Genomic DNA, 18,160 nt, shown 5'->3' with positions numbered 1-18,160 from the left:
AAGGCAATTCAATTTTTGTAAACCCCAACAGTTCAACCTACTATCTATGAGATCATTAACTTTCTTTGAGTAAGATCACTACTAAATGCAGCCAAAACATTAAGCATCGTCGAGATAATGAAAACACTCTTAAGTATCCTCATTCTCCAAAGGAACTGCCCAATTAGATTAACATTATTACTTAAAGCACAGAATTCCTAATTTATCCCTGAGATATTCCTACTTTACAGTTGCCATAACTACAGGAACATCATCTCTGAAATTGATGAAGATAATGACCTTGAACTCTTTAATAGCAATAACCAATATATGAGCATGTCACAAAAAGCCTATCTCGAATTTATCAAATTTCTCCATTGCACTGAGTCACTTGACTGGAGGGACTAATGTAATTCAAGTCGATAGGGACAATGTTTTAGTACCATAGCCAAATGGAAAATTTTAAAGATGGAAGATAACAAGCACTGTAATACTTGTAAAAGTTATTCCAAAGGCACAGATCCACTTAGTGCATCTCTTAAGCAAGCCTAAACAAAGTCACCACAATCTCACTGTATCATTGCAGTTATTCCATGTTCCATACTTCATGAAGTAAGGCATATCCAAAGTTATGCACTCAAATTACCAGGACTGCTCTTGAAACAAAAAGGGATTTCTCAACAAGAGGGATTTCTCGACAAGATCATAAATTAACCCACACAACACAGCCACAAATATGTTATTGGATCCAACAATGTGAAAGAACAACCAAGAGTGCATAAAGTGAAATGATAATACACCATTGTCATCTTTAGATTACTTGCTGGAAAATCAATATCTAATGTAGCTGCACAGAGGTAGATTTTTTTGGTCTTCAAAATAGAAGGATGGAAGGTCCACTGCAAAAAAAATATAACCCATATCAGTTCATATTCACCACGAAAGAAACCAAACAAAGACTGGACTATACTCATGAACACTAAGATTTGCAGACATTAAGAGAGAAAACCACGAATTCAAGAGACCCAAGAGACCCACCTTGACATCTTTCGGGACCAGATCAAGCCTAGCCTTAGGATTCTGATAGAAAGCAGAACCCCCGCCCGCATTCCTAATCTCCCTCAAATGCCCCAAGTAATTACAACCGTCATCCGGAAACCCAAGCTCCAGAATCTCCCTCCGATGGTAGCCAGCAAAGTGAAGATGGCGGTGGGCTTCCAGAAATCGCCGAAGCCGCCGTCGCACGTCAAGCTCAAGCTCCCCGAGCACGAGGTCGTCCCAGAGACAACATTCCTCGTCCCGGTGCCGGAGGGCCTGATCTGCTCCAAGAACGCCGAGATTGCCAAGTCGGTGAGGCGAATCGAAGAGCTGGAAGCGTCGGACGAGAGGATGAGTCGCGAACTGGAGGTGTATAGCCGGCAAAGTGAAGATGGCGGCCCCTCGCCCGAGCGGCGCGCGCGCAGACATGCTCTGTTGCCGCCGCCGTCGCAGAAGGAAGAGGGACGAAGGAGAGACTTGCGAAGAAAGGGGCTTTGTCCCTCAATCGATCGCCATCGCCGTCGCCGTCGCAGCTTGCCGTCCCCGCCGCCGTCGTCGCGCAGCCGCCATCGCCGTCACAGTCGCTGTCGCCGTTGAGAGAACTCAGACGGGAACCGATAAAAACGAAGAGACACAAGAGGACTGAGAGACGGGAGTCGGGAGAGAACCGAATTAGATTGATTTCATCGGTTCGTGCCTTTGTGGTTCGGTTTTTCGGTTCGGTTAACCGATAAAACCGAACCGATAAAAACTTATCGGTTTTTGATGAAAACCCGAAAATGAACCGAACCGAAAAAAAGTCAAATTTTTCGGTTCGGTTCTGCCCGGTTCGGTTCATGTTCGGTTCGGGTCTTGACACCCCTACTCCAAATGAATCAATAGGATTTCTTTGGATAACAAGCCTAGGTTGGTAAGGTGGCAAGGCTAAGGAGGATGAAGTGGCTAGCCTAATCCCTAAGGTCATTCTTGTTCCTTTTCTTATTGGGCCATTTGGGGGTTGAGTCATCCTTATAATGATGACTATATTAATTAGGGTACACCTAAGCCTTATGACTCAACCTAGCATTGATGCACTATGGTCCAAGAGCATTTGATACATTTTTATCTCAATTCAAAAAGACTCTAAATGGCTTACTCCTCAAGTTGGGCATGTAGCCCCTTCCTCTCCAAGTTTGACATTGTAACCTCCCATTCTAAGTTGAAGAATAGTTTCGAGCAACTTTCGAAATTAGTGTCATTACCAAAAAGCCTCGAAAAATTATAAAATTTTAATATATTGTCGAAAAGATCTTAAGAAACATTTTTCATGAAGGAAACTTAGCCAAATTTCGTGTTGTGGAAAGAGAAGAAATTCACTGAATGCAACCCAATAATTCATCCATTGAGCATATTCAACAATCAAAGAGAGAGACTCATTTCGAAATCCAAATCTTCACAAAACTCTTTGAGATTTTAATATATTTGTACATGTGGATGTCATTTAAAATTTTTGTGAATGAAGTATGTCCAAATTCAAAAGGGAAGATTTTATAAGAATTCAAGAAAGCAACTTGGTCACAGTTTTTACTACACTCAGCAAATTCTAGACAGTAAATTATTGGGCTTCGTCCCAATCATTTGGTCTCATAAAAATCTGAAATTTAAGTATGTTATAGAATAAAATATTATAAACAACTTTCATGAAGGAAGTTTCTCCAAATTCGAAGCACAAAGAGTTCTATAAAATTAGAAAGTATGAAAGGTCCAGTAGTTTCTAAAAGCTGGGAAGTCAAAACCTATGAAACTCAAAGTGGCAAGTCTATGGAGGAGAGGTGGCGCCCTAATGGTCTTCCAAGACCATCCTTCATTAATTACTTGGCTGATAATTCAGCAAGTATTTAAAGTTGGAAATAACTTGTCTTCGAAGTCTCAAAGTAGATGAATAATAACCCTAATCTAATAGGGACACATGGACATGTGATTCATCCCATTCTTTAATGGCTTGTCATGATGACTATACACACAAGCTTATGAGTCATCTTCTTTCATTAATTACATATGACACCTAAGCCTCCACACTCATCACCCCCATTTAATGATTTTCACACTTGTTCACACTTATTTTCTAGGAAAGTTTAACTAATCTAAGGCCTATCTAGCTTAGCCTCCTAGTTGGGACCAAAATAAGAGTCGAAATCGAGGATGTTACACCCATGACTAGTCCACGATTAGTCCATGACCAAACATATTTGGTCCATGGCCGATTCCCGATTGTCATGTGGTTGCGTGGGATTGGTTGATCTATGATCGACACATGATTGCATGGGATCAACTCATGGTTGACCATGGCTAGTACATGACCGAGTGAAATCACCCACGATTAGAATATGACTACTCAGGATCAATTTATGATCATCTATCAATTCGCAGTGGCACATGATTGTGCCCTGATCAACCCTTATGGTCGAGGAATTGTTCCATGGCTGAATGGCTCGGGTCCACTGCGCAGACATTAGATTGGTTTGTAACTGATCCCTCGATCAATCTGTAGCCAATTCTTTGATTGAAACATGGATAAATCCCTTAGTTTCCTTTTCGATCAGGTCAATCGATCCATGACCAATCCTTGGAACAGTTCATGGCCGATCCTCACCATCAACACACTGATTCCATAGCCAATCCTTATGGGATCGAAATCATGGATGTTACACAATCGTTTGCATGAAAATGATTGTGTGCGTTGTAGTAGTAGCAGCAACAGTAGTAATAGTAGTAGTAGTAGTAGTAGTAGTAGTACTAATAATAATAATAATAATAATAATAATAATAATAATAATAATAATAATAATAATAATAATAATAATAATAATAATAATAATCTAAATTTTAAATATGTGACCTCTTCTTGGTAATACATGATTTATCCCTTGCATAAAATATATTCTAATAAGTGTAGATTACTCATGATCAAAGTAATTTTTCTTGGACACCATTTTTCTAGAATTCCATTGATATGGATGTACTAGGCTATAAATATCTCATTTTTCTTTGACAGATTTACAAATTTAAAAAATAAATAAATTATTGTTACTAGCAAGAAGGAACTGCTTGTTTTACTAGTAGTTAGATGTTTTGTACCTTAATTTCATTCAGAAAATGACCACTAATTAACAGAGCAAATTGCGATCATTGACGATCCGCAGACAATCAAGATGGGCAATTTCGAAATCGATCAAATAATGATGAATTTATTGATGAAAGTCCGCACGACCAAATACATTTGAGCCTTAAAAAAAAAAAAAAAAATACAATAGCAAGAGATTGACATTTCTTGAATATTTTTATTCTCATTAGTGACATAAGAGTAATCAAAATCATAAAATCAATGTGATTATTGTTTCTCTTGAAGATGATATCTCTCCAAACTACCTCTTAACATTTCAGTCAACCCCATTTTGTCCAAATTTGGGTCCGTTTGTCTAAAATAAGAAAAATATAATTCTTATCCTACTCATTTCGTTCAAAACTTTGAAATATGGAAATCATATTAAAAAAAGTTATGAAAAACATACATGTCTTTATACATATTTATCTTGTGAAAGTTATCCAATCAATATGCATATTAATTCAATTCTAAACTTTTCAATATTGCTATCCTAAATCTTTGTACGAAATTCCCTTGTAATCCTTCTAATCATTTTAACCGAAAATCACTTCCATCGCAATTGGCATCCTTACAGTAGGTTGTGAACTGATTAGTCAATTTCACTTATTTATATTTGTGTCATAAAATTTGACAAGCTTCCGGCGTTTCAGATTAAAATGAATTCTAAGGGCTTCCTTTTCAAAATAATTTGGCAATTTGAGAGCAAAGTGATTTCTGATTGAAAGCATACGGCCCATTCTAAGTGGAAGCATTGGCCCATTGATCGAAAGAAGCAAAGTACAATGATTTGGCCCAACATGAAAGCACCGTCACACCATACTTACAGGAGTTATTATTGCATACAACTAGCTCATGTGAGCTCACTTTTAAGTATGCTAACGAATCCTGTGGACCCATCAAATCTAGCCGCGCACATGAACCGAATGCTTGCAAAGGTAACACTACTTAGAGGAAAAAGCACAAACGAATGCATTGACCCAATTTACAAATTACATTTGGAAAATAATAGAGTTAAAGAAATGTGTGTGGTTCAAATTAAGTAAAAAGATCGCATTATCATAGTTTAGACTTCATTTCGAGCGCAATATTGACATCTAAATAGGAAAGAGTTCTATTTCTCCATGAAGCATTGACTTTTTATCATGTTTTGAATAATTGATATTTCAAATGGATCTTATTAACAAGTGCCTCAAGAGCACTAGCCAAAGCTACTAAAATATAGTAAAAACATGGAGCTATACACTAGGAAATTGAGCAATCACACATTTCCAAAAACTCACTTACCTCAAAAAGAAATATGTATGTTTTTAAAGTGCAATTTATGACCCTTATGACACTATTTAACACGTTCTTTTGACATGAATTATTCTAAACTAAATATACTTAATAAGTACCCAAAAAATACTCATAAAAATGTAATAATTTGAATAGTTGAGAATAATGCCAGGAAGTTGGAGAAATAGACGCTCCACATAAAAATCAGTTATGTCAGCCACCACACTCTAATTAAACACATTATGTTGTCTTTCAACTTTAAAAGTCACAAGGCCCTTATATACTAATGGATGAGCACGAATGCAGCTAGCTTTCCATCACCTTCGTCATCAATCATCATCACCGCCAACGATATCTGAGTATGGGAGTAGAAAATGACATTTCAAGCTATTACAGCATACCCTAATCAACTTAGAAGAGAACCAAATTATCAAAATGTAGTCCTCTTTGTCTGTACACTGGATTAAAGCATCGTAGGGTCATCGAAGAAGGATTCTTAGATGCCTTCTCCATTAAACTTGTCAATGTTTGTGATGCTGCTTGCTCGTTGCAAAGGAGAAACAAGAACAAGTGGATGAATAAATAAACCAGACACGCCCTAAATATTGGCAAATTGGCACACGAAAAACGAAAAACAGATAGGTTAATCAAATGTGGGGAGGGCAACCGGACATGCCAAAATTTAGGATGTGTTTTTTAACAATATCTGGTGGTGTCTGGAGTGTCAGACACATGTGCAGGTCGCAGGGAAGCAGAAAGCATGGTCTGCAGGTACTGGGAAATTGAACAGACGAAAGCAAATGGATTCGTACTTGGTCCCATGAATCCCCAATTTCGTTGTATTTTTCCTAAAAGAAAACTTTTATATCGCCTTTACATACACGGCGAGCGTCTTCATACCCACTATGCGTATGAATCGTCCATTTAATTGACTTCTAGCGAGATTTAACGGATCTATTTCTATATTTTCATAATGCCGAGTGTTAAAGAAGCACGTTCGCTGCTCTTACGAGTACCCCATTTCCCATTAACTTAAGCCAAATTGAGAACAACCGCACATATATAATATCGAATTGTGACTTACATGTGAACGAGAGTTTAAGAAGCATGCTTAATATAGGTTAAGAATGCATTAACTCGTGTACATGCTTCATTTGTTTCATGAAGAATTGATAATTTGAAAAAATATTTTCCTAAAAATAATCATTTATAAAAATAAACAAAAGAAAAAATTTAATCGTCTACGAAAATATTCATTATTGATAATGAAATATTTTTCATTGATTAATTATTTCAAGTGATATAAATAATTAATTTTAGGAAATTATATTTTAAATCATCCGTTTTTTGTGATATAAATGTACCTTGTCTCTGAAAGAGGGTGGATGTATTGTGTATGTACAAATATACGAATGCGCACAATGATGTGTTTTGAATTTACTAAATAATTAATTAATTAGATTTTGCACTAAACTACGTGAGTAAATAAATACTCACGTCCTATCTACCACCTCTCTGTCGCATTTATTTAAGTTATCCTCTTTTCTATCCGTTTTTTCCTCCTTTACAGCTTTCGATATAGACTTCTCAGAAACGTTGCCTTGTACTTGCATGGATACCTTATCCTTCTGGTTGTCTTTGTGCGCATAAGCGACTTGCAACCCCACACCCGAATGTGTTGAATCGTGCCAGCTAGCGACTAGTATAGATTGTAATTAAAAATATAATAATGCGAGAGATAGATTTGCGGTATTTCTGTGTATTTCAATGTCTAATAATAAAGACTATGAGCCAATTTATAAGTTTTATAGGATCACTATCTAAAATAACAGAATATTACGATATCAATTACAATCAATCAAAAAAAAAAAAAATCTCTATCATCTCCCCAAACTTGAAATGACATAGAAGAAGTCAACTGGAATTTAAAAAAAAAAAAAAAAAGATAATGAAAGCGCTCAGATGGATGTACATTTGTAAAGATATAAATCCGATCACCAGGTGAAGTGAAAACATGTTGTATGGTGCCATGAAGCTTGTGATATTATATGAAATGACAATCTATTTCAATATGTTTTTTGTGCTCATGGAAAACATCATTATGGGCTATTTGAATGGCACTCCAATTATCGTAGTAAAGGACTATTTCGCCATTATGATAGACTCTCATGTTTTCTAATAACCACTGCAACCATATAAATTCTGATGTTGTATCAACAAGAACACGATATTCTGCCTCGGTACTAGGTTGAGCAACAATGGTCTAATTCTTGATGCGCCATGATATGAGTGAAGTACCAAGAAAGAAGTAGTAGCGTATAGTGGAGCAAAGATCAAGAAGGTTACCAACCTAGTCGTATAAGAATAAGCCTTTAACTCTAGTGTAGAGTGAGCAGAAATATTAAAACCATGAAATATGGTACCACTGACATGGTTAAGAATACAAAGAACATTAGCAAAGTGAGTCATACACCGGTAGTCATGAATAACATAGGCAATATCATGATGAGTAATAGTGAGATATATAGGATTGACAACCAATTGTCGATATAGTGTACGATTTGAAAGAGCAATCCCATTGTTGTCATCAAATTTGCCATTTGCCTTAGTGAGAGTTGTAGCAATCTTGGCATTAGTGAGAACTACTTAAGAAAGAAGATCAGTGGCATATTTTTCTTGAAAAAGATAACATCCAGAGGAATTTGAGGCAACCTCCAAGCCTAGAAAGTAATCGAGTCATTGAAGATCTTCCATTTCAAAATATTGATTGAGATACTATTGGAGTTTTGTAATACCGATACGATTATCGCCAATATTAACCATGTCTTCCACATATAGTAATAGCAAAATATACCCATGGGACGTTCGTTGAACGAAGAGAACATTGTCCAAGGGATTGGACTTGAATGCAAGATGTTCCATGGCAAAACTAAATTTAGAGTACCGTGCACAAGGAGAGTAATGTGATGTTCCAGGCTTTACTTCTATGCATGAGGAGCCTATTTTAGTCTACATTATACTCTATGTAAACAAGGTAAAGTTCCACTATGGAACTAAACTAGAGTACTATGCAAAATTGCCATTAAGAAAGACATTTTTAAAATCCATCTGGAATAGAGGCAATTGCTTAATAGTGAGAATAAAAAGAAGACTTCAAACATAAGTAAGATGTGCAATTGAAGAAAATGTATTGTCAGTCACTTTAATACTTCTAAGTAAAGCCTTTTGGTACTAGGCGATTAGTTAATATAGCCTAATGGGCTCATAACTTTATGGGCTAACTATTTAATTGCACCATACCAATTTTTCGATGTAGAACTTTTGAATACAATCCAAACGTGCATTTCAACAATGTCCCTATTAGATGTGAGCTTAGTATTAGGTTTACTCCCCCTCAATTCAGGTAAGCTTCTACATCTAAATATCTTAACTTGAATCCCATTAACACCCAACTTCATCCCCAATCTCTTTTCTCTAAAATGAACCATGACGTCTGCCATTGGGGCTGTGTTGCTATACCACAATGCCCACACTTAGAAATTGCGTTGGTCACCGGATTCCTTCCTTAAGATATTCACCAAACATTAAAACAGATTGTGGACTCGCCAATATACTATTAGCTCTAATGTCATATGAGATTTTATGAGATAACTACCAAATGCTCTAAAAGTTTAAGATGTTAAATGCATGTGTTGTTTAACATCTAATAATTATATCGATTGTAAATGTTATGGACATGGTTTAAATAGATTGGTGAGAGACGGTCATTAGACAAACCTTTTGATTGATTGATTGAAGATTAGCATAGCCAAGCCACCGACTTTACATAACTGCGATGTCGGTTAACTCATGGAGTAGAAGGCCCATGCCAAATGTCGGCTTGACCTTTGCTAGTTGGCGACATTAGGTTTATTCCTAGAACCGATTATATCATTATGCGATTTCCTTTCTTATAGAGACAGATTTATGTGGGTGTATTTTGTTCCTGCAAGGTGTCGACAATACATTATGCTTCTGCCAACTCCGCAAGTTGTACTTTGGACTAAAAGTTAAGTGTGATAATATGCAATAAGGGAGGGATAGTGGCTTGAAAAGATTTAAATTTAGGATTCCTACCATGACATCATGCAAAATTTAGTGAAATCACAGCTAACTATTTTAGAAATTTGAGTAACTAAATGAAGATGTAGTTCAATATATAAATATTTTAATATATTCAAGATCTTCCTATAACGAAAATCTCATCCTTGCCAATACTCAATTGACAAGAATCCTTTGTCTCATTGATTTCTCACATTCACAGCTATTGTTCAAGTTTAAATGCGTGATAGGCTTAATATATTTTTTTCATCTCAATCTTTAATATATAAGATGAGCTAATCTTATTGATTCTTTCAAATTCCATTTAGGGATATCATGAAAAATCCAAAACCTATACACTAACAACAAATCTACCTAAAATTAATTTTTTTTTACCATAAAGAATTATAAATTTGTACATTTGTGATAAATTTATTTTTGTTATTTTTTATTAAATTTTATTGTCAAATTATTGAGTTAAATGACACATAACAGTTTACGGATATATCAACTTTGGATTTTACCTTCCGTTTGTTATAATTATATCAATTTGTATTAATTTAATTTAACGGAAACTAACGAATGATAAATTTGTTACAGGTTTTTTATAATCAGAAAATTAGTTTTGGATAAATTTATTATGAGTATATTAATTTGAGAATTTTCGTAATATTTATTTTTTTTATTTATTAGATTAATCATGAAAGAGTGTATTTCCGCTATGAATTGTGTGAGATAGTGCTATTTCCTTTTTTTAAATGGACAAGAGCAAGTGGGAGGGTCTCGTTTGATGCGACAATCGTGGAGCAGTTTGACTCCACCTCGTCGTACCTCTCTCATCTGTCTTGATCTGATCTCTCTCTGTGTCTCTCCTTCTCAATATTATCTTCTTTTCAGTCACGTGGGATGCTGAGATTGAGGCCACATAAAAGATTGCTTCAAATCCTTTCCTGTAATGGCAACATCCCATGTTGCGAGAGAGAGAGAGAGAGCGTTCAAGGGGCTGCAATGCTTACCTGGGCAAAGCTTTAACTAATCAACTTGGCACATATTATTGTCCACGAAATCAAAATTGAGTGTGTTTTCTAAAATTTGTGTCCAGAGCACTCGTCCCCGCTCTCGTCCCCACTCCACATCTAAATTAGATATAAGATGGCCTCGTCTTGAAATGATACATTCAATTAACGATGAATCTATGAAAGATTAAATCAACCCTACTTTCACTATGCTATTATTGAGTGGAATTACTCTACAATTGGGAGAGACTAATTGATTTACTGATTTAGATAGAGCAAAGACCAATGGAGAGGCTTTTTCATAAAGTAGACGGGTGTCTTCCTTTCTCTTCCAACTCCCATAAACAAAGGGAGTGGGTTGGTATTCTTATTCAGGTTTATCCAATAACTAAGCTATTTTTTTATCCTAGCAAACTATTAAATGTATTGTCTGCTATGCTCTCTATATGGATTTGCTTATAGACCATAGAGGGGCATATTCATCCATCACACCTTGGATAGATGGATCATTAACATGAACGTTATTGATATTCACTTTTACTTACATTTATTTGTCTATTGTCGTATCCACCCAATTTGAGACGTGGTTGGTGGATAGCTTCTTTAATGAGGAAGGGAGAAGAACACACTCCAGACATAAAATTTGAAGATAATTGCATTACATTGGTTAACAAAGTTAAGAAAATTAACTAGAAAATAGGTAGCAAATGACAGTCAAAACAGCAATGACAATAAAATCTGTACTTCTTCGTGGAGCATGTATCCATAAGACAAGTTATATATCAAGACAAATATTTAAAAGACATGCCTTGATGTTTAGATAAACATGCCAAGTAGGTAAGAGATAATTACATAGACATGCAATAGTTGGATTACCCATTTTTTAAAGTGGATTGACATTGAAAGTATTGCTACCATTATAGACGACAGAAAAAAAAATTGACTAAAGAAACCTTCCCCTCTATGTAGAGTGGTGGATCAAGAGAGACAAAACATTCTCTTCCTCTTAATTAAGTTTAATGACTTAATCATCATCTCTGAACTTCTGTTCTCTTTAATTATTGCTCCTATCAGTCGCCGTCATGCTTTATCTGACACCATCTTTCCCGGGCCCGCCTTGTATGAAAATGGGGGATTTAGGTATCTGCTAATTATCCATGAAAAGTCAAGAATGGCCTTGAGTTCAGTGCCTGGGATTGAGGGGCAATAATGAGAATTCAGCAGCCTTAATCAAGGGGGAGAGCAAAATCTCTAGAAGATAATGAGATTAAATATGATTATATATAGATTGTGATCAATTGAAGGTGATCATGAACTCTTGGAAGCGCCGGGGTAGTTGACCCATGATTGGTCCTACAACCCATTTTATGACTTGTTGACCAATGTCCAATCCCCTTTCTCTCTTTTATATTATATTATGTTTTTAATTTTTAATTTTCCATTTACACTTTTCCTTTTACAAATCAAAGATCATAAGAACTGATCATGTTTTTAAAAAGAAAGAAGAAAAATTAAGTCTTGCAAGAATGGAGGCAAAAGTATACTAAATTCATGAAAGACCAATTAACGGTGAATATTTACCATAAGATTGTATCTTCTAGGCATTGAACAAGACAATCAAAATCATGATAAATTTCACGTGCTGCGAATAATATATAGATATTAGAAAGGTTACCTTTTCACATTTCCAAAGCATGTGTATTATATTTAGAAATGTATTTTTGAGCACGAAAATATTAACAAAATATTATGAGGACTACTTTTGACAAAATTGCAAATCTTCTCTAAAATCCTGTCATGCCGAGCAAGTCAAGGACTCCATTATAATGATCCAAAAGTCAAGCATATGAAGTAAGCTAGAAAGAAAAGGGGCTACCCCACACATCATTAGTAAAGTGAAGCGGATGGAAAAAGATATGATTCTCCATGTTTTACATTATCGAAGTAATGAAATCTACAGCCCCAAGATAACATTATCATGTATAGTGATTATATCATATGACATGTTGATTAAGCATGGATTATGATCTTCAACCTTGTGTTAGACTAGTCACAAACAAACATGCATCCGAAATGATTGCACTCAATTACCTAGTGACACCACATCAACATGATAGGGGTTGTAAATTTGACATTTTGAGTGCGTATGATATTTAGGTCAAACACTTTAGAAAAAATGGGCGGCTTTCAATGAATCTCACGTGAAAATAAGGAAAAAAAGAGATGAAAAATATAATACATTTTAAACCCTATTCTAGCGAATATATTATTACGGGATATGAATTTTTGTTTGAATAACATGTCAAAAGTCCATATTACATCGATCCAAATATACTAATAACTAAACCGGATGTGGCTTTTGTGTTATATTGTGAAGCGTCATGCTATGAAAGTAAGAATTTCATTATTTAAAAAAAAAAAAATTGATCTAACACTTCATAAGAATACTTAATACATTGAAAATTATATCAATTTCCTTAATTTACTAATGAACGAGTATCGTAAGGACGCTGCCCAACAAGTATCAATCTCCTTTTGGTAAAATAGATTTTGTGATTCTATAATTATTTATTCTTTGTTTTCCCCTTGAAATTTAGACAAAAATTCCTTAAGCAGCAGCAAGTCACTGTTGACCCAAGTTAAACGCCAAAAAAGCACGAACTTCCGTGTATCTTCTCGGCAATCTCTTCTCTCTCTTGCAGTTCTGCAGAAATTTCGCCGTCTTCCACGTCCCACTTGGGCCGTTCGTGATCTCCAAATCTCTCTGATTCTCTTTCTTCATCTTCGACAGACTTTTTAGTGCATGTGGATCAGTGTTACTTGTACTTCGACTGATTCGAGAGGGCTTCGAAGTTCGTCCCTTCGCGGTCATATGCATTCGGTTCTGCTGTTTTCACTTGCTTATTTGTGGAAGAACGGGTCTTTTTTCTATTTTTCTTTTTTCGGCGGTTTTCTATGAGCTGCGTGATCTTCCCTTGATCTGTGGGGATTTATCTTTTCTGGGTAATCCAAGTTTTAGTACAATAAAGTGCGAAGGATCTCACTTTCCTCCGAGAAAGTACTCAATTTACAGAGGTTTTTTTTTTTTTTTTTTTTCCTTTGAAGGCGTCCTTTAATAGCATTAAAGAATTGTTTTGACCCAAATCTTTATATTATTTGATTATGCTTATTAAACTACATTTAACCATTTTAGACGTACTGATAACGACTTCACTGCAATTTTGTGACTATAAAAGGAGCGCTCTTTGTTTATTTACTAATTTCTCTTCTCCTGAAGTTGCCTTGAAGAGGGGTTTTGCTCAAGCAGAGAAAAGTTCTGAGCACCTGTGGACTCTGTGTTTCCGGGTTCTTGAGGATTTGGCTCTTTATGTTTGTGGAAGGTCCAATTTGTGGCTTGATGCATATTTGAGGACACAGCCAGGGGTTCCAACTCTTGAAAATGCCATTGTTTGAGCTATTTAGGAGGGCTCAAGAGAAGCTTAATTCAAGACAAGACAAGGGCCAATCATGTTCAGCAGATCTGTCATTCATGTGAGTTATTTTTATCCCCTACTTTTTTTGGAAATTCATGCTTGTGTGAATTATTGTACCAAGTTCATCTATAAAGATGAATCCCAATATGTGCAATTTGTGTGTTATATGCAGACCAGAGGATGGGTTTGTTGAGCTTATATGGGAGAATGGTCAGGTCGTGATGCAAGGACAGTCCAGTAGGCCCAAAAAGAGCCAACCTGGTTTTGGTTTACTGTCTGAATTCACTTCTCAGAGCCCTTGGATTAGCGATAAAGATGTGGGCAATGGCGCTGCTTCGAATTCTAAAAAGTCTGAGGCAGAGCCGGACTCTGGGTTGAGTGAATTCCCAATGTCCTCACCGCCCAGAGAAATGTGTTTGACGCATGATGAGGACATTGTTCCTTGGTTTAGTTGTCCCATCAATGAACCTTTGCAAAATGATTACTGCTCTGATTTCCTGCCTGAATTATCAGGTGTCCCGGTAAATGAGCTTTCCAATCTGTATAGTTTTGATTCGACCCAAAAGAGTAACAATAAAGAGGTTGGTCCAGCGGGTGTGAACGGTGCCAAGGTTCCCTCTGCAGCAGACGTTGAGATAACTGGAATGGGAATGAATACAGCACTGCCATCTCTTCAGCAAGGAGTCATGGATGCTATGGGCTCTAGTAAATGTGGTATCACCTATGATTCTACTTTTGGAGACTTTAGTCGATTACCAAGATTAGCAGTTGGATCTACAAGTGAAAAAGGTCAAGCTAAGGACGCAACACCATCTGCCAAAAATTCCAATTTTATCAACTTCTCTCATTTTGCAAGGGTAGCCACTCCTTCCCATGCCAATGTAGAGAACAATGCCAGAGCCAGTGGCTCGGATTCATTGATCTTGGACAGAGCTGCACGCAAAGAGAAGTGTTCTTCAACTAATGATAGCATTATGGCTGATAATCTGGCGAGTAACTTGAGTGTTTGTCCAAGGACGGAAGCAAGTTCAAATTGCCAAGTTCAAAGGGAGCAACTGATGGTTGCCTCAAAGCCTTTGATTTGCCAAGGAGATGCTTTGAAGAATGATAAAAGTGCTGATCAAAGTTGTTGTGCCAGTTCGAGTAAAGGATCACCAGATAATGAGAAGATGACAGAGCTTGCTGCTTCTACTTCCTCTGCTTCTACTTCAGATGCTCCATCATGCAGTTTAAAGAGGAAATGTCCTAGCACCAACAATTCTGAAGCCCTTGCTGAAGTTAGTCTAATGTTTCCACCTATGTTCTTTTTGAGGTGTCCTCATGAATCTAATCTTTCATTTTCTAAAAAGAAATGTAATTATGTGCAGGATGTTGATGAAGATTCAGTTGGCGTGAAAAAGCAGCAGCAGCAGCTGCTCGCAGTACTAGTTCCAAGAGAAGCCGAGCAGCCGAAGTACATAATTTATCTGAAAGGGTATGGATGTACCTTGCATTCGACAATTGTATTGCGTATAGATGGTTTCTCTTTTTTGTTGGTATATTAGCAGTTCTTGTCATAAAAGTTGCTCTTCACCCTATCATAGTCTGATGGAAATTCATTTGCCCCATCATAAACAGAAAAGGAGGGACAGGATCAATGAGAAGATGCGTGCATTGCAAGAACTTATACCAAACTGCAATAAGGTTGATAATTATGTGCTTGATTGTTTTGCTTCATGACTTATTCCTCTCCCCACACCCCTCTATCTCCCCCCCCCCAACACACACACACACCAAAAAAAAAGAAAAGAAAAGAAAAAGCTTTGCACTTTGTTCCATGACCTTTCAAGATAAATTTTGCTATTTGAGGTTAAACTTTAATTGAACCTGTTTGGTATTTTATAACTAGAATTTGTACTAAATGTGGGTTTTGATGTCAAGTTGAACATCAAGCATAAACCGTCAACCAAAACCTGCCACTCCTTGCTTGGAGTGTCGATATTCATCATGCAACACTCAATACTCCATGCATGAGCTAGGTGCAGTTCAAACATTAAGACTTCTGTTAAGGGAATCATTTACTACTTGACAGTCTAAACATTTATTTTGCTGATTTTGTTGATTTGCCATTGAAGGTGGACAAAGCATCTATGCTTGATGAGGCCATTGAGTATCTGAAGACGCTTCAACTCCAAGTGCAGGTACTCCAGTCTCCTCTCTATTTCTCTTTAAAATAAGTAACAATATGATTGTTTGACCTTTTCGTAGACAAACTAGACCTCTCCTAAGGTGCATTTTCTGTACATTTCGCCTTTCACCAGATGATGTCAATGGCAAATGGCTTGTACATGCCGCCAATGATGTTTCCGACAGCAATTCAGCGCATACATCCATCACAGATAGCTCAATTTGCGCCAATGGGTATTGGGATGGGTTTGGGTATGGGCATGGTTGGTGTAAATTGTGGAACACATGTCCCTGTGCCTCATGTGTCTGCCTCGACCGCTTTGCACAGTACAGCTGCACCAAACTTTCCATTGATGGGTCTTCCTTGTCAAGGACTTCCTATGTCGATGCCATGTCTGTCGTCCTTAGTTCCATTTCCAGGAGTGCCTCCTCTAAAGCCAGGAACAGGGTCAAATACCTCTGCCTTTGTAGGGCCGGGTACTATGGAAAATACAGATGCAGCCATCCCTTCCAGTGTAAAGGAATCGACACAGAATGTCAATAGTGCCAGCTGCATAACAAATCATACATCCACTCAGGTTAGTTGGTGTCTGCTTAGTTGGGGTGTTCAATGGGATGCAGAGTTTACTTGTTATAGGGATACGGGTTTACCATTAATGAGGTTCACTTACTACCATTTTCAATTATGGGGTTACACCATTGACAAGAATATTTTGTAAGGAGACAGTAGTAGAATGGTCATGAAATTAGGAAAATGCAATAAGCTTACCTCTTATGGGTTCCCAACTTGAGTGAAGTAGTATGATACACAATTATTAGCCTCTAATGGTTTCTTTCCTTACTCTAGTTCCAAGCAAGAAATGGCGATTTTCAAAAGCCTACATCAGTGCAAGCTGCTTGTCCAGACTCTGATATCAATGTAGGTGGGGTTGCTGATTCTGTTGACTGAAACAGTACTAGATTTGTTAGAGAAGATTGCATGTAAGTGGCAGCTGAGATATTTATCTTCGATGAATTATCATCTTTGTTTATGGGCTGAAGCGAGAAATAATTGAACTTGATGTTTTGTATGCAGTTCATGATTGGTCCTTGATGGAGAGGTATTTGTTTGGTGGAGTAACACCAATGAAGATTTCCCTCTTTTGCCTTCTCTGCAACTTCTGTTACACAACTAGAAACCCTTGTTTGGGTCAACGAGGTTAAAAATTTAAGATGACCAGTTGAATTAGGTGTCGTTCAACTAGCCATAGCACAGATTTCGGTTGGCGGCAGAAGCTTATTTTACTGTTGACTCTTAGATTTGTCTTACATAACAAATTAAGCATCATTTGTTAATCTGATGTATAAATAGAATAAAGAAATGTTTCCTCAATCACATTAAATGAATTGTGTTTTTCCAAGTGCAAGTCTGCTCTCTTACACTATACTTGATAGCAAACAAAGCTTGATGACTTGATCTTTTATGTAAAGTTCTAAGATACTGCTTCTGCAATGACTGATTATGACTTGCACTTGGAACAGTAAATTCAAAAGAACACTGTCTGGCACTTTAGCATCTCAATTAGAGGTACTGAGCTAATTTAGTGTTACCTGAGTCTTAAGTTCTTGTTCATGCATGGTGCTCTTTTGGCCTGAACTCTTGATATGTTTGAATCAATAGTATCTGTATTAGCTTCCTAGTGTTTCCGAAGAGTTATTTTTCAATTTTGCCTATACAGAGACTAGATCTTTTCTCGTGCTGATGATGATATCCTCAGCAGTTGGCACTTGGCAATTTCAACAATGTGGAAGTATATTTCAGAAATCTTAGCTCCTACTAACGTACATAACTTTCTAGTGAAGCAAGCAAAGCTCATCTAAAAGGTGTTGCGTCTGATCATTTTGCTCATGCGTGGGTGTCATGGTGCGTCGAGCCAAAGAATCTTGAGGCATATTGGTTTCCATTGTCCTGATTTTAGAAATCAATAGCAGGGCAACATTTCAAGTGG

The 18,160-nt window shown here is 36.8% G+C and overlaps 2 protein-coding genes across 3 annotated transcripts; one reads left to right on the top strand and one right to left on the bottom strand.

The window, feature by feature from the left end:
• Positions 1–392: 392 nt before the first annotated feature.
• Positions 393–1,446, bottom strand: LOC120290605. The gene is made up of 2 exons (XM_039306929.1): positions 1,018–1,446; positions 393–878 (listed from the first exon to the last, which is right to left on the bottom strand). Exons 1-2 carry the CDS (start codon positions 1,444–1,446, stop codon positions 690–692), a joined length of 618 nt encoding a protein of 205 aa, XP_039162863.1. The 3' UTR covers positions 393–689.
• An 11,698-nt stretch (positions 1,447–13,144) lies between these two features.
• Positions 13,145–17,578, top strand: LOC104431553 (transcription factor PIF3). 2 transcript variants are annotated; one of them, XM_039307670.1, is made up of 9 exons: positions 13,145–13,385; positions 13,811–14,064; positions 14,179–15,283; positions 15,374–15,480; positions 15,624–15,689; positions 16,121–16,186; positions 16,307–16,750; positions 17,020–17,153; positions 17,248–17,578. In XM_039307670.1, the coding sequence occupies exons 2-6, from the start codon at positions 13,973–13,975 to the stop codon at positions 16,161–16,163; spliced, it is 1,413 nt and encodes a 470-aa protein (XP_039163604.1). In that variant the 5' UTR covers positions 13,145–13,385; positions 13,811–13,972; the 3' UTR covers positions 16,164–16,186; positions 16,307–16,750; positions 17,020–17,153; positions 17,248–17,578. The 2 variants fall into 2 exon arrangements, with proteins under 2 accessions (XP_039163604.1, XP_018723934.2); XM_018868389.2 differs by having other exon boundaries at positions 13,145–13,608.
• The last annotated feature ends 582 nt before the right edge of the window (positions 17,579–18,160 follow it).

The sequence above is a fragment of the Eucalyptus grandis genome, chromosome 2 (assembly GCF_016545825.1).
Source record: "Eucalyptus grandis isolate ANBG69807.140 chromosome 2, ASM1654582v1, whole genome shotgun sequence".
Taxonomy (NCBI): Eukaryota; Viridiplantae; Streptophyta; class Magnoliopsida; order Myrtales; family Myrtaceae; genus Eucalyptus; species Eucalyptus grandis.
The sequence above is the reverse complement of the archived record's forward strand: the minus strand, read 5'-3'. Positions and strand labels throughout refer to the sequence as shown.

Excerpts from the sequence above, each read along its gene's own strand:
- LOC120290605 (XM_039306929.1), bottom strand. The coding sequence starts at position 1,446 with ATGTCTGCGCGCGCGCCGCTCGGGCGAGGGGCCGCCATCTTCACTTTG. Across the intron at positions 879-1,017 it reads TGGTCCCGAAAGATGTCAAG|TGGACCTTCCATCCTTCTAT; the intron begins GTGGGTCTCTTG and ends TTTTTTTTGCAG.
- LOC104431553 (XM_039307670.1), top strand. The coding sequence starts at position 13,973 with ATGCCATTGTTTGAGCTATTTAGGAGGGCTCAAGAGAAGCTTAATTCA. Across the intron at positions 14,065-14,178 it reads TCAGCAGATCTGTCATTCAT|ACCAGAGGATGGGTTTGTTG; the intron begins GTGAGTTATTTT and ends TGTTATATGCAG. Across the intron at positions 15,284-15,373 it reads ATTCTGAAGCCCTTGCTGAA|GATGTTGATGAAGATTCAGT; the intron begins GTTAGTCTAATG and ends AATTATGTGCAG.